This window comes from Hydractinia symbiolongicarpus, chromosome 12 (genome assembly GCF_029227915.1).
Source record: "Hydractinia symbiolongicarpus strain clone_291-10 chromosome 12, HSymV2.1, whole genome shotgun sequence".
In the NCBI taxonomy this organism is placed as follows: domain Eukaryota; kingdom Metazoa; phylum Cnidaria; class Hydrozoa; order Anthoathecata; family Hydractiniidae; genus Hydractinia; species Hydractinia symbiolongicarpus.
This window is the reverse complement of record NC_079886.1, coordinates 13,435,201-13,461,653: the sequence shown is the minus strand read 5'-3', so window position 1 is coordinate 13,461,653 and position 26,453 is coordinate 13,435,201. Positions and strand designations below refer to the sequence as shown.

The following is a 26,453-nucleotide window of genomic DNA, read 5'->3' as shown; positions in this document are numbered from 1 at the left end:
TTTTTTTTAAATTTTTGATTGTTTCAGTTTTTTTTATTGTTATGCATCAGTTAAGTGTGACAAACCATAAGAAAAGTGTAGTTTTGAGAATCATTTCTTGATTTTAGTGAATCCACCTTAACCATGTAGCTACCTAAAAGTGATGCTGTTTTTGAATTCTCTTGTTGTTTTTACAAACAAGAAATAAGACAGAAGTGAAACAAAGTCAATCATAGTAGTGTGATAGAGAGCTCGAATGGCTTATTTGGTAGAGAGGAAGGAATTGACAAAGAAATAGATATACGAAGACTTTATTTCCACATAGAATTATTGATGTAAAGGGCAAATCCGTTTAAATTTATTCCAAAATACGACATTTTAAATTGATAACTTTAAAACAGTAGCCAAAAATGTCAATTATTCTAATATAGCTTAGCTAAAAGCGTTCCTCATACAAGTGTGTATTGCAACTAAAATGGAAATCGAGTTTGAAAAAATGGTTCTTCAATCTATTAGGAATACGATTCCTCGCTAAATTCTTCATTCGTAGATATAACATATGGATCTTCCTCGCCATCTTCTTCAAATATCGGAACTATCAAGTTGTCGCGTGACATTAAATCATACTTGGTTACGAACCGAGTAAATCGTTTACACAAATGCGTTTCGTTCTGTAAAAAAAGTGAAAGTAGCTGTGAAACAACGACAACGATCCCGAAACGAAAACATAAAAATACTTACCTCAAAATCACGAAAGAGTGCTGGATGATGGAAATACGCATGTGAAAACACGCGATAGACCCGCCTACAAACCGATCCTAACTTTGAAACAGAGGAATCTTTAATGCTGACTCTAAAAGCAAAAAGCTACACGTTTTAATCAAAATCAAAACCAACATATTTGCCCAAAGAGAAACAAGTAATAGAGATGTTCTAAGAATCGATAGTTAAGTCGTAAAAAGTTTATTGAATGTATGTGCATTAATAAAAAGAGTTGTTCGCTGGTCAGTGTTACAGTCCGTGAGTTTTATAGTTAGTATCTAGTTCATTTTATCCAGTAAAAACCTTTGAAATCACATTCCAGTGACATAATATTTTTTTTTGGCAAACTTCTACACTCAATTTAAAGACGTTTTACAGCTTACCTGCTTGAGAAATATTTGTTACTATTCAACAATGAAGCTGCACCATCCAAAGTATGTCTCGTGTAATCAACAGCTGGACACTAAGAAAAAATATACACGTCAGAACTAGGAAGCCCATAATTTTTTAATGAGAGAAAATATGAACTGACCGAGAGCTAGAACAGATTAAACAAGATGAAGGGGCTGCATAAATCTCGCATGTCAATGCCAATTACACATCACTGCAATAATATATTTTTAATTTCTTAACGGGGTCATTTCGCAAAACTTAAAAATTGATTTACAGCTGTTCCTGGCGTGATGGATATGATGCATGTCTATGACGCTTACTGACTTTTTATATTTATCTATTAGGCACCATGTGAAATTTTTAGGTCCCATACCTCTGAGGGCCTTTGGCCATTTCTCGAAAATACAGCTAAAAATTCTTATGAAATCATATCATATCACAAATGGTTTTTCACCAAAGAGAAATTGGAAACTACATACCTCTTTTGGAGTTTTGTGAGCAGCACATAAGAATATCCATTGCTCAGTAGCAGTCATTTGTGTGCACGTGTCTGGTTTACACTCTTGCTAAAAAGGTAGAAGTAAGGAATATCACGTTGGCAACCTCATAAAAAACTCAGTGTACTTGTACTATGCCCGTATTGTTATTGAGACAACTGCAAGACCCATTGGAGATATAAATACAGTACACCCTTGATAACTTTAACTGCTGAAAAAGTTTTGCCATACTAAGTGTAGAGTTTTTGAACTTAACTTAGACTGGGAACAGTATCACCAACTATTAGTTGATGTCAAGGATTTGTCCTTCCTCTCAATAATCGTAGTAAGATCTTTTTTAGGAGTTTGTCATACAGTGGGGTATTGCAGTAGTGGCAATTTTTTAAACAACACAAATATGTGGTGCATATATATCTTGAATGTACGCACAACTTGCAATTTATTTTGTAGTGTAATGTTTTGTCAACTATAGCTTTGCCCACCTGCAATTTCACAGCTAGCCCATTGAATTCCAAACAGAATTGCCTAAAAGATTGAAAGCACTTTTACAGATTGAAAAGCACTAGTAAATCACTCGTTAACTTTTTTATTTTCAACAAAAATAAGAAACAACATCTGATGTTGAAATATAAACTTAAAATAAGTTTAACCTGAGATGTTCATATTTCCACACACCCTCATCTTGGCCTTCTGGAGGTTCCAGTATTTCTTCAATTTTTGTGTTATCTTGTCGAATCAATTGCTGTATATACTAATATATTAAAAAGCATTACTAAAATAATAAACTTGAATCACATTATTACAGAAAACTTAACCGTCTTACTAACTCCTCAGAAAATAAGGTAAAAAATTCTTAAAGAAATATTAAAGTCCTCACACCAAGTAGATTTATTTAGTTCCTTTAAGTAAAAAGTTGCTATAAGGATTATTAACAAAAGTAGAGATGCTTGAGTGCCTACCTGTTGGACAGCTAGAGTACTATCCATTTCCTCAAATGCCTCATCTGGCCAAATATACATTTCCTATACAATAATAACAATTTATTTATTAGGTCAAAATTTCAGACAAGTTGTTTCAAGATTTCCACCCCAACATAATTTTTTTCAACAAATTACAAGCATTGATCCAAAAGTAAGAAGAGCATAAAAGGATAGATGTTACAAATTTCTCCATTTCTCAAATTTAGAATCATGAGACTTTCCTTCCCATGCATTTCACAGAGTTCAAAAACATTTTTATTTAACTTACTAAACTTGTAGGTGAATTGGCAAATAGATTTGGAGTAAAAGGAAAATTGATTTTTACTTTAATTAACAGTAACTGTAATAATAATAAGTATATTATATCCAGGATAACCTTGTGTATCAACAAATAACTTCCTGAAATAACTTAAAAGATGCTAAACATGTGAATTGCTAGTTAGCTACATAAGATATTTCTAAACTTTGGAGCTGAAAACTTATTTCTTAAACTTCGTTTATCATAAATATATTCTAAATGCAAAATTATATTACATTGATAATATAATGCATCCATCCAACAAATACATCATGATAATTCTTATTAAAACACATGCCTAATTTATGTCAATTTCTAACAGTTTCAAACACGCAATAATTTCGGCGATGCTTTCTTGCTTATCCAATGAAGAAGTAAGATAGTGTTACCGAAGTAGTAGTAAATCCAACTACATAATTTTTTTTAAAAAAACAAGGCGAATATCGGAGTGCTTAAAAATGTAAATTTCATATCAATTAACAAGACTTCTGCACTACAAAGCATTCCATAGGTATAAAACAGGGATCTCTGAATGAACAAATGTTCACAAATCTTCTCAAAATATCCAGACTGAAACCAAAGAGTATGTTTCTTTTTATAAAAAATCGTGAATGTCAGAATTAAAAAAAATACACTTATGTTTAAAAACGAACGAACGCACAGCAAAAAGTTTAAATTATGTTGTAAATAAATTTAACAAGTTTCAAATTTTACTAGTTTTCGTCATCAGTCATAACGCTTCGTCGTTTGGGATGAGTGTTGTTTGAAAAATTTGGTGAACCAGCAGACAGATTTAAGTTTATGTAAAAAGGGAAATTTTAAATGTTTACTCCTTGCGGGTATCCAGTACTCCATAACTCTTGTTTTTAACGGGATAACAAAAGAAGATTGGAAAATACTCCGCAAAGAGGATAGTGGACGGCGAAAAAGGGTGTTTCTGTGTTGCTACAACTGGAAATCACACGAGACATATTTTTTGTCGAGATATTGTTGACGTGTTGTAATGGTTTAAACTTTCAAGCTTTTCATGACCATTGATTTGCTGAACGTGGAGAGGGTTAATGTCTTCGCTAAGGTTAGTAATAGTAGTTTTCTGTGCATTGTGGTTTGATAATTTTTCATTTTGCGATGTTAAAAATTCTCTTGCTTTTTTCATAAAATGACCGATGCTGTTTTTCCCAAGAGGCTTTTCGTAAAAACAAATTCTGTCAACTTTAAAATCAATGTTGTGCTGGGCTTGTAAAAAAAGTGGCTAATCTTCCATGCCTCTTGCGCAATGGTCAAATTATTGCGCTATGCCAAACGGGTTCGAGAAAAAAATGGCCTATTGGACATGGCCCATACATATCTCATGGTGTGCCCTGAAACAAAACATTCATCAATTTTTTTTGCATGCCTGTTGTGCGTAGAATAAAATGCATAGACAAGTTCTGCTTCTCGTCCGTAAGAGACTCTTTTTACACCCTGTGTCTTTTTGCCTATACACCCCTCCTCCCTCCCCCCCAATTTACATACCATGTTCTTTAAGAACGTACTTGGCGCTGTGCACTTATTTTGCAGGTTACGCGTGGTCTGACCTACTACAATAGCATAACAAGCAAATGTTATATTTTCGTCGATGCTAAATCATATCCACTTAAGAACGATTTCTATTTCTGTATATTTATGCGTAGCAAAGTAAATACTTTCTAACCGTACTCTCAAACAAGCCCAACAGACAGAGTTTATAAGGGACGCAAATGTTTAACAAAAGCAATTATCACTGTTGACAGAAACATACAATATAAATAAGCGTTTTAAGACTATCAGTAGTTTAAAACCATTAAAAAATGCCTTAGCCTGCATCTGCCCGTAACGCACACCGGAACGAAAACGAAAAACAATATTCTCTGCCACGTACGTACCCAGCCTTAACCAGAACTCTTATTCCTGTATCATACTTTATGAACATAGAAAACAATAGATGTTTTCTGGTACAGGCTACAGAACTCAACACCGGTTTTCTTGTTTGAGTGAAGTTGGAGGCTAGTAAACAGACAACTACATAGTCACTTCGATTTGAAGTTAGTATGTCACACAGGTCAGCATGGAAATGTAGTTCAAGGATCCTACACTATTAGTTACATAGGCCATAAGGGCTAGGATACGGAATATATCAGGTCTTTGAAAATCGTATTTGGCAAGGCTTTAGACGTTAATTGGACAACAACACCAACAAAACAATATAGATAACAACAATGGACACGTTATTAGATACTTTAGCCCTATCGTAAATTATTTTGGAATTATGCCGAAGTGTTGTTGTTATGTTGCGTAAAGTGCTGAAAGCAAAATTTTTACTAAAAAATGTTTTTACATGTTTTTAAAAGCTTTATGTGACTTCTTAGTCTATATATTGTTATATTATTTTATGTTTCTATTATTATTGTTACTAAATTCACCGCAATTATACAATCGTTAACAAAATTCAAAGTTAGTGCTTTTTTCTATATGTCACCGAATTTGATGACGTCATCACAAAAAATGCTGAGGCTATCAATTTTGTTTTCACCAAATTGTTTGTTAATACCTGGACAACACTTGTGGTATGTTTCAAGGAAAACAAGTGTAGAAATTACACAGGGGGTTCAATCAGCCCCTAATTATCAAATTAGTGCAAATTGCAAGCCACAAAACTTCGGCTTATTGTAATATGATTAGGCTGAATCTAATTGGTGAACATGGCTAAGGATTTGAAAAGTGTTCTTATAATTCCTAAATTCGTTCTTCATTATTCTTAAAAGTTGAAAAGTTGTGTTTTTTAGCCTGCATATGTAAGTTGTTTGAATTTCCTTGCATTAACTAATCATAAAATGTTTAAACCCGCTAATCTCGAGTGGAATGCTATCTTAAAAATTCTACTTTAATCTCAAAACAGCGTAAGTTTTCTCTTCTGTTCATTGTAATGAAAAATATTTTAACGCATATAAAGGCTTTCTTATTGTGTAATTGGAGGAAGAAATACAGAAGGAGAAACAACTACTGAGGTTCTGACAGGTCGTCTGTATAAAAATTTAATTTCAAACCTTGGCGGTTTTGTGAATAAATTATTCGTAAATTGAAATACGCAGCTATGATTGACGTTGATTGAACAATACGATAAAAAAACTGTAAACGAGCTATTATTCTCTTTTATTTTTTCAAAAACCTATCTCTTCAAAAACTGAAGTTTTGATTACATTTTTTTGTTACTTTCTTCTAAAGCTCGGTTCCCACTGTGGTTTAAGTGTGTTTTAAGTATGTTTTAAATAAGATTTTAAAGTTAAACCATAATGTGAACGTGTTCGTGTTAAAAAATTTTCGGCATAAAACCTGTTTAAACCACAGATAAAAAAAAACCTTAGATCAAAAAATTTTGATATCGTGGTTTAAAGTTCAAAGGCGCCGACAAATGCCGAAGGAGTTTTCAACGACTTTAGGGCACATTTTGCACATTTTCATGTTAAGACAGAAAAGAGAATAAAAAATGCGTTGCTTGTTTGACGTATATAGTTGTGAAGTGCTATAGCCGCTAAAACGTGTTGTTCAACATGTTCGACGGATGCTCTTATAGGACGATGAAAAATTCTCCATCGCGCAGCTAAAATACCGAAAGCATTCTCTATTACATATTACTGCCACGCCAAAAGAATTAACTTCACGGCAAAAGAATTAACTTCACGCCAAAAGAATATAACTTCACGCCAAAAGAATTAACTTCACGCCAAAAGAATTAACTTCAGGCCGAAAGAATTAACCTCGCGCCAAAAGAAAAAAACATTCCTTTTATTGTTACAGAGAAGTAAAAATAAAAGGAATGTTTTTTTCTTTTCTCTAGTGTACCAGTCATTTTATCTTGCTACCAGGTCATTCAATGGACAATAATGATCAATATGGCTGCTGATTCAGAAGATGATATATTAGTGCAACAAGACGTTGATATATTTGACGAAGAGGAGTTGCTGAGGTATTACTTTAATAGAGGCTTTGGTTACAATAATATCCTGACTTTTTTGAGAAAATATCATAGCTATACAATCAATTATCGAACTCTTTTGAGACGACATAGGAAATATGGATTGAAGCGTAGGAATAGAGATACATATCTTCCCCAGATAACGGACGCTGTAAGACAGAGAATACAAGGAATGATAAATGGATCAGGTTCTGCAAGCGGATACCGAACAGTTTGGCATTCTTTGGAATTAGAAGGTATCAGAGTTCCTCGATCAGTAGTCCAATCACTTTTGAAGGAATTAGATCCAGAAGGTTCGGAGAATCGAAAACGTCACCGCTTGCGTAGAAGAAGATATGTTAATCCAGGACCCAATTTTGCATGACACATTGATGGCTATGACAAAATAAAGCCTTGAGGATTCCCAATACATGGTGCCATAGATGGGTATAGCCGTTTATCCTCTGGTTACAAGTAACACGATCAAATAACGCACCGGACAATATTGCATGCTTATACTTAACTGCCGTTAACACTGCAGAAGGTTGTCCTGTAGAATTGATCACTGATCTTGGTACCGAAAACAGCATTGTGGCAGCTATACAGTCTTATTTTAGAGGTAACTCAGACGCACATCGTTATGTATCGTCACCAAGAAACCAGCGAATCGAATGCTTGTGGTCTCAATTTTGTAAACAGCGGGCGTGCTGGCGGAGGAACTTTTTTAAAGACTTGGATTCAACAGGGGAAATTGACACTGCGTCAGAAATTAAAATGGAAGCTCTATGGTACTCATTCTCTTGAGTTCTTCAGAACGATTTAGATCTAGTCAAAGAGCATTGGGAACACTCATCGTCTAAGAAAGTCCAAATTCCAACCCGTTGCAAGGCGGCCGGACGCGCTATACTTTTTACCAGAACAAACCGACACTTGTGATTATAAAAACGAAGTAACGATTGAAGCTTTTCAGAACATGTGGTTGTGAGGGACTATTCCAATGAGTATACGAAGTACTTTGATTATCTCACTGAAGAAAATGACATACAAAAACCAGCAGAATGGACGGATGCCTTGGAGTTGTACCGATTTATATTGTCTGTTTGTGATTAAACATACATTTATTTGTTTCACGACGAACATAATTTTAGAATAAGCTAAGAACATAAAAGTTAAAAAAGTTAAGAGCGTTTGTTGCAATTAAGTGTTCTTATAATAAAGAAAAACATGTAAAGCTAATAATAAACAATTGTTAATAACAGTAAACTATGAAAAAGTATACAGGAAGATAAAAAAGCAAATGGAACAATAAAAATAATTTAACTTTTAAAAGGATATGTTAAAAGCATGTCGATTCTCAAGTGAATTTACGAAAAGTAACAAATGTAAACGAGCTTGCAGAATTAAAAAGTGGAAACACAAACAGTTTTAACAAAATTGTAAAAATATCCTCAAACCTATTAGTTTTGTTTTTACACATCATAAAGTATCATGTGCAATATAAGTTGTAGAAAATATAATGTCCGAAATTCCAAACAAAAACAAACAAAACGTATCTAACTTAAATTTTATGCATACTCAATAAAATATATCACAAAAGTGTTTTTAACTGAGGACAAAAGCCTGGCCTTGTGAAATGGCCAATAGGAAGTTATCTTTAAATTCATCATAAGATTTGCAGTGTTGTGTTGGTAGTGTTAACTCCCTGCTGCATGCACTGACAATTGGGAAACAAATTCTATGGTTAGGATATGCCGCAAAGCAGTAATGGTTAAACAAAACTGTGATCATGAAATCTTTTTCAAAAAGGGGATGGTGCTTTTGGCCGGTTAACCATCCAAGCAAACCACCAGTAGACAAATCAGCATCAACTTTGGGCATATGAGAAAAGTTAGACCTGATACCCTATGTGATACCAGAGACCCGATACCCTGATACCGATACCCGAGACCCAATACCCTGACACCGATACCCGAGACCCGATACCCTGATTTTTTTTTTATTAATTTTTTTCGGCGATGTTTTATTTCAATAAAAATCTAATTTTTCTCATTATTTTCTTGTTTTTTCAACCTAACATATCAGAGATGATATGTTAAGTTTATTCGAAGCAAGACGTACGTTCGATCGAATGAATAATTAATGAGGAAGTCCAGATTAAGCATGTGAAAGTGTCTGTTCGATGGATTGAATGGGAAAGGAAAAAGCAAAGAGTGAAGTTCGTGTGTTTAGTGAAGTAATAGTAATTTTAAAACGCGATTTTATTATATTTTACATTCAATTACAACTACAATGGAATCAAGGTATGTTCTTTTTTAAATATAAATTGTTTTTCGAGTAACAGAGGCTATGTAATCTCACCCAATTTTTCTTCTAACAGTTACATTTTGAAAAAAGTGAAGTTGATGGAAGCGAGAATTCAGAAAGTAAAAGGAGATGGTTTTTGTGCACTATATGCAGTGTTGGGTGCTATGAAGCAAAAAGAATTTAGCGCGACACCTTCGTTGGATGGTCTCATTGAAATGACAAGATATGAACTCTTAAGCAATTTAGATTATTACGTGTTTACTGCCGATGACACTGATATTATCGAAGAATTTGATGAATACGTAAAGATGAGGAATTATAATCAGAATATAGTTGATTTAATCTTACACGCTATTAGCAATAGCATGCATTTAACTATAAAAATATTTTTACAACAAGAAAAAGAATACGTGTTGTACGATCTCAACAATATTGTGCCCAACAGAACAACATCGTATAACGAAGTAGACGTGTTGAAAGTTGGCGAACACTATGATATTTTGACATTGGGTGAGCATCATTTATTTCCGTGTATAATTCTTAGTTTAATACAGACAAGTTTTAATTTGAATATTATTTTTTTTATTAGGCACCCATGGCATCTGTGTGGATTTCATTAATCTTGATTCTGACGATGAAATTTCAGAGACAATGTCCGTTATGTCTAATTATCATATACTTTAGTTTTTCTCGCATTTTGATTGAATAATCTACACAAAATATTTTTTCTTTTTCTACCGAGTGCATTTTTCACTTACTTTTTTATTTCTAACGTGCAGAAAGCTATTATTATTTATGTGTCTAAGTGATGATTCAGCATAATTTCTCTAGGCATTAAAAGAGAGTGATGATAGAGAATGGATCTGGGTCGGAAAAGTGGAGAAAAGGAGTAAGTTAATTTTTTCGATAGCTTTTCATGGTGAAACAACGTTGGTAAAACGGTAAAATATTATCATTCATAAAGTAAAAAATTTATCATTTTTCACTTTTAAATGGTTTAGAGCACCGGGTAGATAACAAACATGATACGCAAAGAAAAGTTATAATAATAGGTAAATAATTTTATTTCCATTTTTCAAACTTGAAGACAAACTTGATATTCTGGATCCTTGGGTATGGAGCTAGTAGAGTTCAACGTTATAATTGATGATAATTACATAATATTATAGATACAAGTAGTGATAGTGAAGATAACATTTTATCGAAGAATCCATTCGAATGCAACTTTCCAACAGGTTAGGAGGTTTAACATTTTTAACAATATTTTGGTGTGTCTGTTCAATGATTTTTACGTGTCATTAATTATTCGAATTAGATAACGCGGGTTTAAATGGAGAAGAAAGTATCTGTGATGAAACAGCTTCCGATAGTTTCATATGATGGATGGGAGTGATGGTAATGAAAGTGATGTGGATATCATACCAGACGGTAAGAAATCAGACGACCTCTCTTTGGTGCACCTGATGGCTTAATGAACCTTTTCAACAGGATAGCCAATAATAAAAAAAATTATGTTATAGGTATATCGTATTACAATAACGACTTGACGCTACCAATTCTTAAATCTGGAAGCTCTGGGTCATGCGAAACAAAATGGATAGCAGATATGATCATTCGTCAGGACTTTCCTACCGGAAATATTGCTTCTCCAACACCCGTTTATGTTCAACATAATGTTGAATTTGTTGTCGACACAACTAAGCTTGGAGATTGGAGGGATGTGAAAGTCGATCTCATTCCTGACATGAAGAGGAAGGCTACAAAGAAATTTTACTATGTCACTGATATTGATGGTGAATTGAGATCTGCAGATCAGTTCGAGTCGCACGAGTACAAAGTCACGAGATTTGTTTATTCACATGGACAAACTGGTGATTTTCATAAAGTCATCATCACTGTAACCGAAGGAATTGGTGGAATGAACCCGTTGGTGTACATAAAATACTACTTTGATAGCCACGAACATGCAATAGATATGAAAAAAGAAGGAAAAAATAACCGCAAAACATTGCACTCAACAAGAAAACAATTGCTAGAAACACGTAGTAATATTAACAAAAAGGGTAAAAATACTTTCCATAAAGTCAGTGATAACATTGGTGGGTTTGAAAATGCACGAACTGTGGCTGAAATACCTAATAACTATAGACAATCATACGATGTCAGTAAAAAAACTGATGGTCTACACAGTAAAAATGAACTAGTTGAGTTGCTGGACTTATGCCAGGGTCAACTTGGCACAAGTAACGCGTTATATAAGAACTGCACCGGAGCAAACACTGTTTATGGCCACTGATACTCAGTTAAATGACCTTGAGCGTTTTTGCATTAACAGTGAACCGCCAAGTATTTTAGGTGTGGATGCTACTTTCAATATTTGTGATTATAACGTAACAATCACCACTTACAAGCATCTGTTACTTGTAAAAAGTAACACTGAAGAACATCCAGTTATGATTGGACCTACCATTATACATTCTCACAAAACCTTTGATTCATATTACACACTTCCGAGTAATATCGTCAGATTTAAGCCTAATGCTGTCAATTTGAAATCGTTTGGAACCGATGAAGAAACAAACATCCATCGAGCATTTACAACAACCTTCCAAAAAGCCGATCATCTGTTATGCTCCATACATGTCAAAGACAATATAGTCAAACAAGCAAAAAAACTTGGTATGGAAAAAAACGAAATTTTGTAGGATATATTTGGCAAGATCAGTGGTGAAACAAAAATAAAGGGTTTAGTGGACTGTGAAACAGAAGAGGAGTTTGAAGAAATGTATGAAAAGATATCAGAAAAATGGAAAGTTAAACCAAATGGGCCAAAATTCATAGAATATTTTGAAAATTTCAAAAAAAATTCAATGAAAGAAAAAATGCTGTCGAGTGTTAGAATCAAGTGTGGCCTTGGTAATCCACCAGAACCATATACACAAAATGCGAATGAGTCAATCAACTCAATGATAAAACGGAGCAAAGAAAGTGGAAAACTAACGTTGAAACAAACAGTGAAATTGATGCAAGATGAGGTAAAGAAGCAAGAAGAGAAAGTCAAACTTGCTTTAATTGGGAAAGGTGGGCTATTTGATATTTTATTTCTAAAAACTTTATTGCAATCGTAATACTAAGATGAAATTATATGCTTACTCTGATTCAAAGAACTCTTAACTTGTGTTTTTTTCTATATTCGACGAAAATTCGCCAAACATTTTCGTCTGGGACTTAAGTTTAATTATTTTTCCTGTGTCTCCATAGGGGATTGGAAACTGGCAAAGGGATACCAGCAGTTCTTTATAATTGAGAGCAAATTTTACAACATGATCTCGACCCAAAAGGAAAGCTGAAATCGATAAGTTCAATACATTCTTGTCCCCGATGCTGAAAAACAAGATACACCAAGAAAATCTGATATAATTCAGAAAAAGAAAATTACTTCTTCTCAAACTCAAAATTCAGATGGAAAAGACGTCGAGATTGTGAAAACGTTAAATTGGATTCCAGAGTCGATAGTTGAAGAAATAATGAAAGATGCCAGATTGTTAGCTGGTAACAATGAAGATGTCATCAAAGGATTTGGCGATACATATTATGTTAAAAATGCTCAAAACGAAAAACAACCATTCACAGTTGGAATAAACAAGAAAAAAAACATTTTAACTTGCTGTGAAATTTGCTATCGGTTTAAAGGTTTCGGAATATGTGCGCATACTGTCTGCATAGCATTCAAGTTGAATGTGATCGAACCTTTTTTAAAGCAATGCGAAAAAAAGACAACTAATGTCAGAAGCCTAGTAGACTTTTCCAAAGAGAAAAACGCGGGCAAAAAGAAAACGAAGGCAACTCAGAGAAGAAAAGGGCCAGCTAACGTTGAAAAGGTTCCAATCACAAATTAATCAATCCACAAGCTTCTGCACAAACGAGAACACCATCAATGCAACCTATTCCACCTTCAGCAACAGTTAATAAACCAGCACCATCTGTACCAACAGATAATGGTTATGTCTTGTTCCTACTCAACTACACCCACAAAAATGTATCAACTTGCTATGGTTGTGGAGGAAAATTTCAGTCAAATATTCCATCAGACAATATAGAAAATTTAATCGTGGTTTCGAAAACTAAAAGGAGTTATTTCGACCCTACAACGAAAAAACAAACATTCTCTAATGAATTTAAAAACGTCTATTATCACTTTAATTATTCATGTTTGATCAGACAAAATAATTTTTTTGATGCTAGTTTCATTGTAGTTCCTGGTGATATAAAACCATTGTTGAGCCAGCAACATATTCGCATATTACGTGCAACAAATATTTCCGTATAATGAAGAAATATATACATATCAAAATGTGTTTTTATTATCGTTTATATTCAAATAAAAAATTTAAAAAAATAATAAAAAAAAAATCAGGGTATCGGGTCTCGGGTATCGGTATCAGGGTATTGGGTCTCGGGTATCGGTGTCAGGGTATCGGGTCTCGGGTATCACATAGGGTATCGGGTCTTACTTTTCTCATATGCCTTAACTTTGTGACCGTATGGTATTGTTTCGTCCATATTTTCGTTGTCATACCAACCAAGGACTTCACTAGAAATTCCAACGATTTTTGAATCTTCAAGATCGTTTATAAAGTCTTGTAGGTAATCAAGAAATTTTACTTCCAAAATTTTCCTGCTACTTCCATCAGAAGAAAACACAGGTTGCAGCAGTGAAAGAAGATAGTTTGAATCTACAACTGAATTCTCTTTACAAACAAATAAAGGTTCCATTAAAGCTTTATTTTGCATGATCTTTGCATGCAGACTAAAGAGCTCCAACCCTTTTGAAATTTCTTCCAGGTAAGTTCGTCTTCTTGAGATTATACTGATCATAACAGTTTCCAAAATTTTATCAATGTGTTGCTTGTTAATTAATCCACTGTAACCATGATCTATGACAATGGAGGAAAGTCCTTCTTGTCTTCTGGCACTTTTGTCTATTCCGTGTGGCATTCAGGAATTCTGTCCTTTATCTTTTCCAGAAAACATTTAGCACATGTTGTGTTCTTTTCCATCGTTTTCTGAAAAATAGCGGTGCATCCTTAAGTTTCCTGGTGGCGGTGAAACAATCTTGCACTTCATAGTGAGTAGCGTCGTTAGTGATATTGGTGCAATGCTGTTGGGGTCACTTAATGTTTCGACGGCTTAATTTACAATACTCTGGGCTTCCCTTAAAATCGTGTGCAATGATTCCTCATTCAAGCTTTGGCCATGGTGGTTAAATATGTCTTTCAAGATGAAATGTACAGATCAAATTTGGCATTCCTATGATCCACCTATATGTGATGCCGCAGGCGGGTTTCTCTTCCATCAAGTCCCACCCGGCTCCCAGTTGGTAATGTTTGACCTTCTGTTGGTAAATTTCTTTAAGGGGTTTTACGAATTCATTTTCTGCCCCAAGGAAATTCGTTATATTGTCACTGCGCATTGTCCTTACATTGCCTCTTTTAGCGACAAATCTTCGCAAGGCCAATATCTGTTTCCAGAGTGTGCACGATATCTATGAGAATTGCTCTACTAGCAATACAAGTGGACAGACAGCCATACTGTTTCACAAGTCTTCTGCATGGCTTGATTACTAGTGGTCAAAGAGATCAACGGCTCAGTGCGTGAAGAGTGGGCTGGCTGTCAATCTATCTTTAGGTAGGTGGGCCATAATTCGCTGCCCGTTTTAACCTCTGAGGCTCCTGCATCGTACGCACTTGTGGATTAATTTTCTAAATTCGGCATTTACATGAATTATCCAGTAGCCCTGCTGCCGAATTTCGTGTAAAGTGATGCCGTTTCCAGAATGATGAGTTTTTTCATGACACCATCTTGGTACTTAAATTCAAATTCTTCCTCCATCTGAAATAGTCTTCCACCAACGCGTAACATTCCTTCTTCGTCGACGAAAGGGTCCAGTTTATACGCTTTGTCTCCTTAATTCACGTTTTGTGATCCTTTGATCTGTTTGACAAACTCCCCAATCATGTGATTGGATTATTTCTAGTTCTTCCGCGAAGTGTTCTCTTTAAACTAATTTTATCAATGTGTGTCCGCTCAGCACATTTCAAGTGGCCCACACATACTTTATATGCTTTCAAGATTTGGATGAAGCGTATTACCAATGCCATAACTCTGATGCATTTTTGCAGGTTTGAAAAACGTTCCTCGCAACTCTTCGTTATGCTATAGACTGACTTTTCTTCTCGGTTCAGGATCATTTTCTGCTGGTATGAATGATTGGTCTGCAGCCCAAGCTTTCTTATCATTCCAACGAAATTTGGGTCCGTTAAACCAACCATTGCTTCTGATAACGTTTTTGAAGCTGATTCCTCTCGAGGCATTGTCGGCTGGATTTGAATCTGAGGGAACGTATTTCCATTGACTCAGTGCAGTATCCGATTTGCCACAAATAAGTTTAATTGCTTCCAGTCGTTGCTGCAGTTAACTCTAACCGCGGGATTGAGGTCATTTACATTAGTGCTACGCCAAGCAAGCAACAGTGAATCTGTCCATCCATATTTTCTTGTCGTGCATAGGTGTTCCATAGCCTTTGCAGGATGCATCCGAGAAATGGTGCAACAAGCATGATTTAATTTCTTTAAAACTTCCAGGTTTATTACATGTTTTGACTTCTATCTTTTCCTAAAGAGATAACTCCATCCTCCACTGCTTCGCTTTTCATATTATTAATGGCAGTGATTTCTGAAAAATCGATATTGTACATTTTTATTAGCATATCTTTTATTGATATATCTTTCAACTCGCTTTGTTGCATGAAATGATGTGGTGCTAATTTGTTTGTAGCAGTATCCACCACAGCTATTTTGTTGCATGTCAAACGGTTTCTGTATATTCCATCGGTCTTGACGGAACCCGCAACATTCCAACCAATCGAGTTCTAAATACATATGGACCATTGTTTTTCGCAGGTATCACCTTCAATGGTTCTAACGCCTGCAGGAATGTGCACCAATCAGAAGACCTATTGGTATGCTCGGATCATATTGATCAAATGAATTAGCTACGATTCGCAAATGTGACCACTGTCCAACGTTGCTTGGAGTTGGTATTTCCTTCAGATCTATCAGGAATGTTTTTCTGCCGAAACAATTTGGTAATTTAATCCTTACATTCCCTTAACAATGGTTCACTGTAAAACCAGTGACCAATTGCGAATTCTCACAATATTCACTCCTCAATGTCTTCACCACAATTCTTGAAGATATCCCTGACATGTTCATACGACCAATATCCCTTCCGCTATGGATGTTCCTTGACTGCATTTATCCAGCAAAGCATAGACTTTTAATTTTTGTCTTGCTTGTGGATGCGTCAACACTACGGGTAACATGGACATGCTAATTACATCTATGTTGTTTTTCGTTTTGTAGCAGGCCGCCTTCTTAGTCGTAGTGAATGCGTTGGCGAATTCAGCTGCTTCTTCTTCTCCATTATATTCTTCCTTCTTGGGCTTCCTTTTTATATACTCATGCAGAATACTTGGATGGTTTCTTTTGCACGTTTTTCATGACAACCTTTCTCTACAATTCCTCGCCATGTGACCTTCTCCCACTGGCTGTATATATTCAAACCAGAGTTGATTTTGAGCGATAAACTTGTTTCAATCTGCGATATCAAGGTTTAGTATTTTTGGACAGTCTTCCAGACTGTACTTGTTTGTGCAATACAAGCATTCCTTGGATATACCTGTTGGATTCGCCTTGGATTTTGGTAAAATCGTTTACCGCTTCTATTGGGTAGAGTGGATAATTCTTGATTGTTGTTTGTTCTTCCATAAACTTGACGAAGTGGCCCAATTCTGCCTAATGAAAGTCTCTTTGTCTTACTTTGAGAACCTTTCGATTCCATCTATGATGTGGCACAGCTTGAACTGTAATTGTCTTGTGTAGAATTTTCCAAAACTTTCGACGTCTCCAGCCTTTAGGGTTGGCCAGTCCCTCAACTCCTTTCTGTAAGCGTTTGCTATCCTGAACTGATCACCGTATATTTCTTTCAGTAGTTGCTTTGCTCTTTCGTAGCAATGTTCTGATGTATCGCAAATGAAACTCTTGATCAATTCCTTCGCTTCACCAGACGTATAGTTGATCAATCGAGTCAATCTGGCTTTACGGTTGAGGATCTTGCTTTTAATGACAGCTTCAAATGTAGTGAAGAAGTATTGAAACTCTAATACATTCCGATCGAAGATCTCAACCTTGAAATCAGGTGCACTGTGTTGAATTAAAAATCACAAATCAGTTTTTCGGTTCTACTGCTCTCCGGTTGATAGCTGTCATATTTTTTGGATGGATCATGAAAAAAGCCATGTTGTTGGTCGACCTTTCAGTACAGTCGGAATGTAATCTACCGCGGACGCGAAACTCGCATGAATAGTTACACAGAACAATAGCATTGCGATAGCTTTTGTTTTTTTTATGAAAATAATTGCCGCGCTGATAAACAATGACCCCGCGCGAACGATTGTTTAATCACGATAGGTTGCAAGATCAATTTTAGCAATCTATTTTGCGCGAACTCTTTTGAAATTTTTAACTGCAGTAATTAAATATAAAAGTTTATGATAAGAACATTGTGGCGTCACATTTATTATTTAAGAATTAAACCAATAATGATTATCTTATAAAAGATATAAGGTTAGTGGTTTTAATATATTTATCAATGGTAGCAGAATTGGAACGATCTATATTATGACCTCAACACGTTACAAAAATCCACCTGTGTTAAAAGATGGGTCCAATTATATTGATTGGAAAGAGGGGTTAGAAGTGTGGCACGCACTGACAGATTTAGCTGATGAGAAGAAAGCTTTAGCTGTATTTGCTTCATTAGATGGTAAGGCTAAAAAGACTGCCTTACAACTTGATATTCGAGATTTAAAAACTGAAGATGGTATTACAAAACCTACGGACAAATTGGACAAGATATTTCTTAAAGATGTAAAGCATCGTGCATATGAAGCATAGGAAAAATTTGAGCAATTTAAAAGGAAGAAGGACGTGTCGTTACAGGATTATACCATTGAGTTTGAAGACCTTTACTATAATTTGAAAAAGTATGATATTGATTTACCAGATGCTGTTACAGCTTATCGATATTTAAATAGTGCTAACTTTCCTACGCAACAGAAAGAAATTGTTTGAGCAACAATTCCAGAATTAAAGTATAACTTGATGGTTGATCAAGTTAAGAAGGTATTTAATGAATCTTCAAATTCAAAAGAAGATGACGATGCGCCGGTTCAAATTAATGAGGTTTCGGGTGATAGTACTTCCAACGAGACATTTTATGGTGCTTCACACAGCAAGGTTCCTCACTCACGGTATGCGGACAGAGGGTGGAACAGACGGTGTCAGGGATATCATGGGCAACGAGAAACACAAGAGTATAGGTTAAAGGATTATCGTGAAGCAGTGGAAATCGAAATGACAGAGAGGAGAATAGAAGATCGGGTGATCGTCCAAGATGTTACATCTGTGGAAGTATTTACCATTTTGCTAGGGAGTGTCCAGATAAAGCTAAAAGTAAGAGTGATGAGATTAAACTTCAATTTTATACGGAGGAAATAATGGAAACTCTCGTTGGTGAGACATTTACCATGGCAGTATTGGATTCTGGTTGCACTAAAACAGTTTGCGGGCAGAATTGGTTAAACTATTATGTAGAAAGTCTTTCAGACGAGGATGCTTCATCAATCAAAGAAGAGCCATCATCAACAGTTTTTAAATTCAGAGATGGTAAAGAAATCAAAGCAACAAAACGTGTCACCATCCCTGCTTGGCTTAGTGGAAAATATGTTAGCATAACAACAGAAGTTATAGACAAGGACTTACCATTACTATTTAGTAAGCAAGCAATGAAGAATGCAAAAGTTTTTATTGATTCTGAAAATGACAAGGTTGAAATTCTGGGACAAGAACACCAGATCGAATTTAGTTCCACCGAACATTATTGTATTTCCATTAACACAGAGGGTAGCGAAATTGAAAAGACTTCTGCTCAAGTATTTCTGATAATGAATAATTTGGATGATACTCAAGAAAAAGAAAAAGTGGCCCTGAAATTGCATAAACAGTTTGCGCATCCATCAAAAGCTTCAGCAGCTTTTGAGAAATGCTGATGTAACTGACCCAGATCTTTTAAAAATGATTGCTGAAGTTTCAGATACTTGTGATACATGCATCAAGTAGAGAAGAAATCAACCAAGACCAATTGTTGGGTTACAACATGCAACAGTATTTAATGAATGCGTTGCCATGGATTTGAAGTAATGGTCGTATGGTGATAAAATTTGGTTGTTACATCTTGTTGATCACTTGACCCGATTTAGTGCATCCTGTGTTATTCGAAGTAAAAGGAAAGAAATTATCATTAACTCAATTTTTAAGAACTGGATTTCCATATTTGGGTCTGCTAAAAAGTTTTTAGTGGATAATGTTGGGGAATTTGATAATGAGGATTACCGTAGCATGTGTGAGAATTTAAACATCAATATTGTTACAACAGCTGCTAAGAGCCCATGGAGTAATGGACTTGTTAAGCGACATAATTCCACACTTGGCAATACAGTCTGTAAAATGATGGACAAGCCTAATTATTCATTAGAAACAGCTGTGGCTTGGGCTGTTGCTGCTAAGAATTCCTTAAAAAAACGTACATGGCTTTTCACCGAACCAACTAGTGTTTGGCAGCAATCCCAACTTTCCAGTTATAGAAATGAATGATCCACCCGCTCTAGAAGGAAGGACAAGTAGTCAAGTAGTTGCTGATAACTTGAACGCATTGCATGCTGCCTTTATAAAATCTGAATCCTTTGAAAAGCTCCGAAGAGCCTTGAAACATAATGTAAGACCTTCAACAGGTGTGAAGTATGTAACAGGAGATAAAGTATATTATAAACGGAGATCTGATGATACTTGGAAGGGTCCTGCTACTGTGATAGGACAAGAAAGTCAGCAAGTTCTAGTGAAGCATGGATCAACATATGTTAGAATGCATCCATGCAGACTACGATTAAAAGTAGAAAAGTTAGAAGCACATGTAGAAGTGGAAATTGACCATGAAGACAAACAGGAAACTGGAAAGGAAATATTGGAAGATGAGGAATTAAGTAGTGAAGCATCAATTACTAACAGTGATATTAATAATGATACAGGTATGGATACTTCATTTGAGAATAACAATTTATTGAAGACAAATGTGAAAGCAAAGAATATCATGCCAAACACTAAAAGATATAGTGAAATACAAAACGGAAGTTGGTTGGAAAACAGGAACTGTGCACTCAAGAGCTGGGAAAGCAAGTGGAAAGTATAGGAATTGGCTGAATATTGTTAATGAAGTTGGGAATGTTGAGAATTTAGACTGGACAAAGGTTGAAGAGTGGGATTTTGCTGAAAAGGTATCACAAGAGGCTTTGATATGCTTGAATAAAGCCAATGAAAATGAGATTAAGTCTGCCAAGGAGAAGGAATTGAACAACTGGATCGAAAATAAAGTTTTTGTTGAAGTGGAAGAAAAAAAGCAAAGTTGCATTAGCACCAGATGGATTCTGACAGAGAAGAATGTTGATGGACAAAGATTAGTGGTGAAGGTTTTGAGGAGTTTGAAAAACCAATTCACACAGACTCTCCAACTTGCACAAAGAAATCATTACGTTTAATGTTGTCAATTTTAGCTTGTAAGGAATGGGACTGTAACTCTATTGATATTAAAGCTGCCTTTTTGCAAGGAAAACCCATTAAAAGAGATATATACCTTAAACCACCTAAAGAGTTCCAGAAAGATGGATATGTCTGAAAATTGAATAACACAGTCTATGACCTTGCAGATGCATCTAGAACATGGTATTTCAGAGTAAAGGAGGAACTGTTAAAGCTTGGAGTTGCAGTAAGTAAATTTGATGCAGGATTGTTCTACTATCGAAAAGATGGGCGTCTACATGGAATTATGACAACCCATGTAGATGGCTTTTGTTAGGGTGGTACCAAACGTTTTTTAAACTTTTAAGCTAAATGTAAACCTGTGGAATTGAAATTCAAGGCAGTTGGAAACATAGAGGAAGCTAAACTTCTAGTATTTCATGATGCATCTTTGCTAATCTAAAGGGAGAAGGGTCTCAAGGTGGATTCTTAATTTTCTTAGCGAATCAACTAAATCAATCACTATCCCTCATTTCGTGGCAGTCAATAAAAAGTAGATTTTGCTATTTTGAAAGAAATGATTCGAAATAAAGAAATGAATCAAATAACATGGGTTTCAAAAAAACAGCAAATCGCTGATTGTCTTACCAAACGAGGAGCCAGTTGCAAGAATCTTCTTTTTACGTTGGCAACTGGTGTACTCAAACAAGAAAAAGAAAAAGAAAGGAGATCTGAGGAGAGATGTGTACATATTTTAAACATTTTTGTTATTTTGTTAATACTTACCATTTTGGAGTTGATTTCGTTAAACTGGCCACAATATGAATTGGTTAAAGTTGCTGTTTTGTTTATGTGTCAAATGACTTATGTTGTTGTTAACTCGATTATAGCTGCATATGGATATCCATTCAATTCTGTTAATAAATTTGGTTAAACTAAAAGTTGATCAAACTGACAAAAGAAAGAAAAGAGGGGAAGATTGTTAACATATATTTATTGTCATATAGAACAAAGAGTAAGGCAATAGCACTGACACCGTAAATATAGCTAAGAAGGTGTTGGGTTATACAAGAAAGATTGCATATGAGTATTGGATGAAAGTATTATTGAGCAAGGAAGAATATTAGAAAGCAAGAGAAGCTGTTGGATTCCATCAAAAAGATTATAGACTATCAGAACAAAAGATCCTGAGGAAGGAGAATATTAGAAAGTCTTATAGAAAACAAAAGGTTAGTGGTTTTAATATTTATCAACTTTTACTGACAGTTTTATTACTTTGTTTGGATCGCTTGCACGTAGTATACATAAGTAAGTAAGAGTTTATTTGCTGAGAACATAACTAATTACAAAAACAAAATGTTCTATCGAAAAAAGGAACTTTAACTAGACAAATTGCTAAAACTTTAAACAAGCTGGAGACCATCACACAAGTTAAATAACTAATCTAAGGAGATGGCCACCATCATTATATTTAGAATTTTCCATTATAAATAAAATTATTATAAATATAAATTTAAGTTTATTAAAACTATTAGAAATGAGAAGGGGATTATTAATTTGTTGATCGTTAATCTTAAGAGATACGTTGTTGTTATTATTTTTGTTGTCTACTTTGTTTAAGATCTTATTTATCCCTTTCCAGATAATTTTGGTATTTAAATTTATTTCAAAGTATCTTGTGAAATGGTTTTTTTTTACTGTTACGAATTAGATCGACTATACGGTTTCTGTACTGCTTGTATTGATTATTGATGTTAGTTTTCTGGATTAGATTTGTTGTTTTAATAAAAGTTTTTAATAGTTTATTTCGCTTTGATATAGCCTCCCTTATTCCTGCAGTAATCCATGGCTTAGATTTAGTTTTGATTTGTTTTATAGTCATCAATTTAAGGGGAGCAAAAGTATTTAAATCATTATCAAAAAATGTGTTAAAAGAATTAAAAGAGCTATTTACATCGTTAAAATCAAAAACCTGATACCAATTTTTACTGGATAACTTTTTCTTGAAGCCAGTTTCATCAAAAAATTTCCAATCTCTATAGTGTTGTTTGGTGTTAATTTTACTGGTCTGATAATCAGAATATAATAGTAGAAATTGTGGTAGATGATCAGAGAAACTTGATATTAGGTTTCCTGAAATAGTTTTATGATTGGACATAGACATGTATATGTTGTCGATTAGTGTTTTTGAAGCTGGAGTTATGTGACTTGGGAGAGTAATATGAGGTTGAAGGAAATTTGAGCTTACAAGGTCAAGAAATGAGGCAATTTGGGGGTCTTCTTCTACTTTCAAAAGATCAATGTTGAAATCTCCCATAAGAATTAAAGTTTTGTTTTCAAGGTTAGTTTTACTAAAGATTGGTGTTAAAAAGGAATTAAATTCTTTTAGGGATAAAGAAGGGTGCTTGTAAATGCAACCAACTGTGATGTCAGATTTTTTCTTGGAAATTTCAACAAAAGTTCACTCAAGTAGTTTTGGAGAGTAGCAGAGACTAGATAAGTCATCTCGAGAATTACAATTGAATTTTTTTGAAACAAGAAGGGCTGTCCCACTTGCTAAACCCTCTGCTGGTGTTAAAAAAGTTGAGTATCCATCAAACGATGGAATAGGAGAATGATTCTGGACTCTTGTTTCAGAAAGACCGACAACACTGAATGGGTAATCTAAAGAATGGATTAGGTCATCTAGTTCATTAATATGCTTAGAAAGAAAAACAACATTTATATGCAAACAAAAAAAAAAGGGATTTAAAAAAGGCTTTTTGGAAGTGCTATAAATTCATCATGATCATAGTACTTATAGTACTTACTTATACCAATCAAAATGCCTAATTTTTTGAAAAAAACAATATATACAAGATTTTTGCGGCCTAGCGATGCCAAGAGGGAACATGATGACAAAGGCCATTTTGGTTTTGAAGGTGGTCATAGTCAGTAAAGGTTCTAGGTCTGTTTGACCTTTTTTTTCTTGTAAAACCTTTTTATTTTGTAATATTTGTTTTCTATATGTTTTTACATGTTAAGATAAATATATTGTCACACACACCATTTTTAGGATTTTTGGCTAGGAACAAAGGTTTTTAAGGATTGTTCTACAGCCACCTAGCTAGCTACCCTTAGTTATTACTATTCAGTTTGTATAACAGCTTTTTATCATAGCCAATATTACTTATTTTTATGATAAAGTTGTTGTTAAAGAGCTCCTTAAGCTACTTCTAGATAACAAGTGAAGGTAGGCAAATGCACTGTGTTTGGCTGCAACACAATTCTTAATTCTTATGCTAAATAAATGCAGTTAGGCAGCTACCACTTTTATTACTGTTATGAAAACTTACGTTGCAAAATAAAAATGCTGAGTATTTTAACTGAACAGGATAACGGGGGCGGTTTCCGATTTTTTTTTTTAACTGAAGTCTCAATAAACTTTTTAAAAATTGTATTATGTATATATATACTCATCTCTGCAACACTGTTTACCTGTACTAATCGCTCAGTCCAGTGTTAGCAAGGAGCTGTTTCCTGTTTTTCTGTTTAGCCGAAGTTGCGATAATATATATTTTTGGAACAGACTATTACACCTAGCTATATGAATGTGTCACATCGTTTACATGTACTAAGCACTCAGCTTGGAGTAACATTTTTTTTGAACTTTTACCGACATATGTATACCTATACTAGAGTACTTCCCCTGAATGTGTTGCACAATTTACGGTTCTTATTTATTGCGTCACAGGGTTTTTAAATGATGGGTAACACTTTTACTTGTGGCTTACCTCGACATGCGATGCTAGGTCCCCCAGCTAGTACATTAATATTACTTTGGTTGTGCTAATCACATGGATTTAGTTCTACACTGATTAATGCTAGTTTGCTGGGTCTGACAGCAAACAATTCTTATGCAGGGTGGATGAACACTTCGCTGGGCAGAAAGTAGTAATTTTTTCCTCAACATACTGAAGACAACGTCCAGGCCATTGACCGGGTGCATTTAAAGTCTAAATTTCCCAGGTTGTTTACACCAGCCAAAGTGAACATACTGCATTCCACAATTTAATCAGTAATCACATAATATTTGCTGCCATTTTATTAACACATACCTGTGCACATGTACCAGGACGATTTCGTCTTAATACTCCAGGGCCAGAATCTGACATAACAAGGTATTATTCTCAGATCTAAACGTATCTACAAAAAATTGTTGAAATATGATTAACTTGTAAGAGTGTACATTACATTATACAGTATATACTCCTTAAATACAGAAGGTAATTTTGCATGTCAAAAACAATAGAGTTCATGTCTCGTGCACACGAAGGTCATGTAAACTTCGCGTAAACCATTGTTTATCATCATCATCATTCTCTGCTTAACCTCCGTTTTTCATGCTATAGCAAATTTGACGGGGGTACAGTACTAAAATGAGGACACCTCACATTGTGAACTGCTTATCATAAGCATTGCCACAATCCATGATGCTGTCACGATCACAAAATTATCATGACCATTGTGATCTACTGTGATTACATCGCAATTTTAGCAACATTAGTATTATGATCTTTATTTAATAAATAAAAAATATAAGCAGTTAGCAAAATAGATCAAGAAAAAACTATAATGTTAATCGTCGTTCGTTTAAAATTTTAAATGCCTAGCTAACGTTTAAAAAGGTTTAAAGAAAAAAAACAAATCAAAGAACTTGTTTTTTCATTTTCAAGGACATTCCACTGCTTAGGTAAAGCTAGCCGTACCTAACAGCCGTACCTAAGCCGTACCTTAGCCGTACGTAACTACACTTTTCTTTTTAAGGTGAGGTAATGTATTTTAATGGAAAAAACTGAGCTAATCGTAGTGGTAAATTTGTTGTGTCACTGAATTTCTGTTTCTCAATCGCCAATGAACCCGCAAAATACGAAAAATGTTAACGAAACATCTTGCTCTTATAGAAACCAAACGGGGGAGAGCGCGGGAAGGTGATTCCCAAATCGACAAATTAAGTACGGCCGGCAATAAAAAGGTGGTTAGTACGAGCGGTGAACTTCAATGCGACTTATCAAGTAAAGTAAAATAAAGGGGATAGGTAAGGAAAAGAGAGGAAAAATATGAAAATTATAAGACAACATATATTTTACGGTTGGGTCCTATCATATAAGAAACAACTTTAAAGGCTAAAATATGTACAATAAAAACGAAATTAAGTTAAGTACGGCTAGCTAAAATAAGGTACGGCTGGACCATATTAAGGTACGGCTAGGTCCTATCGTATAAGAAACATCTTCAAATGCTAAAATTGTTCCATAAAAACGAAATTAGGTTAGGTACGGCTAGCTAAAATAAGGTACGGCTGGAAAATATTAAGGTACGGCTAGGTCCTATCGTATAAGAAACATCTTCAAATGCTAAAATATGTACAATAAAAACGAAATTAAGTTAGGTACGGCTAGCTAAAATAAGGTACGGCTGGAAAATATTAAGGTACGGCTGGGTCCTATCGTATAAGAAATATCTTCAAATGCTACAAATGTTCCATAAAAACGAAATTAGGTTAGGTACGGCTAGCTAAAATAAGGTACGCTG

At 34.7% G+C, this 26,453-nt stretch overlaps 2 protein-coding genes across 2 annotated transcripts; one reads left to right on the top strand and one right to left on the bottom strand.

Annotated features, from left to right (window-relative positions):
- Positions 1-274: 274 nt before the first annotated feature.
- Positions 275-25,132, bottom strand: LOC130621140 (MOB-like protein phocein). The gene is made up of 8 exons (XM_057436451.1): positions 24,977-25,132; positions 2,591-2,653; positions 2,282-2,382; positions 2,114-2,156; positions 1,614-1,700; positions 1,125-1,204; positions 721-832; positions 275-650 (listed from the first exon to the last, which is right to left on the bottom strand). Exons 1-8 carry the CDS (start codon positions 25,031-25,033, stop codon positions 492-494), a joined length of 702 nt encoding a protein of 233 aa, XP_057292434.1. The 5' UTR covers positions 25,034-25,132; the 3' UTR covers positions 275-491.
- LOC130621141 (uncharacterized) lies at positions 11,473-12,550 on the top strand. The gene is made up of 2 exons (XM_057436452.1): positions 11,473-12,267; positions 12,448-12,550. Exons 1-2 carry the CDS (start codon positions 11,970-11,972, stop codon positions 12,534-12,536), a joined length of 387 nt encoding a protein of 128 aa, XP_057292435.1. The 5' UTR covers positions 11,473-11,969; the 3' UTR covers positions 12,537-12,550.
- Positions 25,133-26,453: the final 1,321 nt, after the last annotated feature.

Excerpts from the sequence above, each read along its gene's own strand:
- LOC130621141 (XM_057436452.1), top strand. The coding sequence starts at position 11,970 with ATGTATGAAAAGATATCAGAAAAATGGAAAGTTAAACCAAATGGGCCA. Across the intron at positions 12,268-12,447 it reads ACTTGCTTTAATTGGGAAAG|GGGATTGGAAACTGGCAAAG; the intron begins GTGGGCTATTTG and ends GTGTCTCCATAG.
- LOC130621140 (XM_057436451.1), bottom strand. The coding sequence starts at position 25,033 with ATGTCAGATTCTGGCCCTGGAGTATTAAGACGAAATCGTCCTGGTACA. Across the intron at positions 1,701-2,113 it reads GGCTAGCTGTGAAATTGCAG|CAAGAGTGTAAACCAGACAC; the intron begins GTGGGCAAAGCT and ends CTACCTTTTTAG. Across the intron at positions 651-720 it reads CACTCTTTCGTGATTTTGAG|AACGAAACGCATTTGTGTAA; the intron begins GTAAGTATTTTT and ends CTTTTTTTACAG.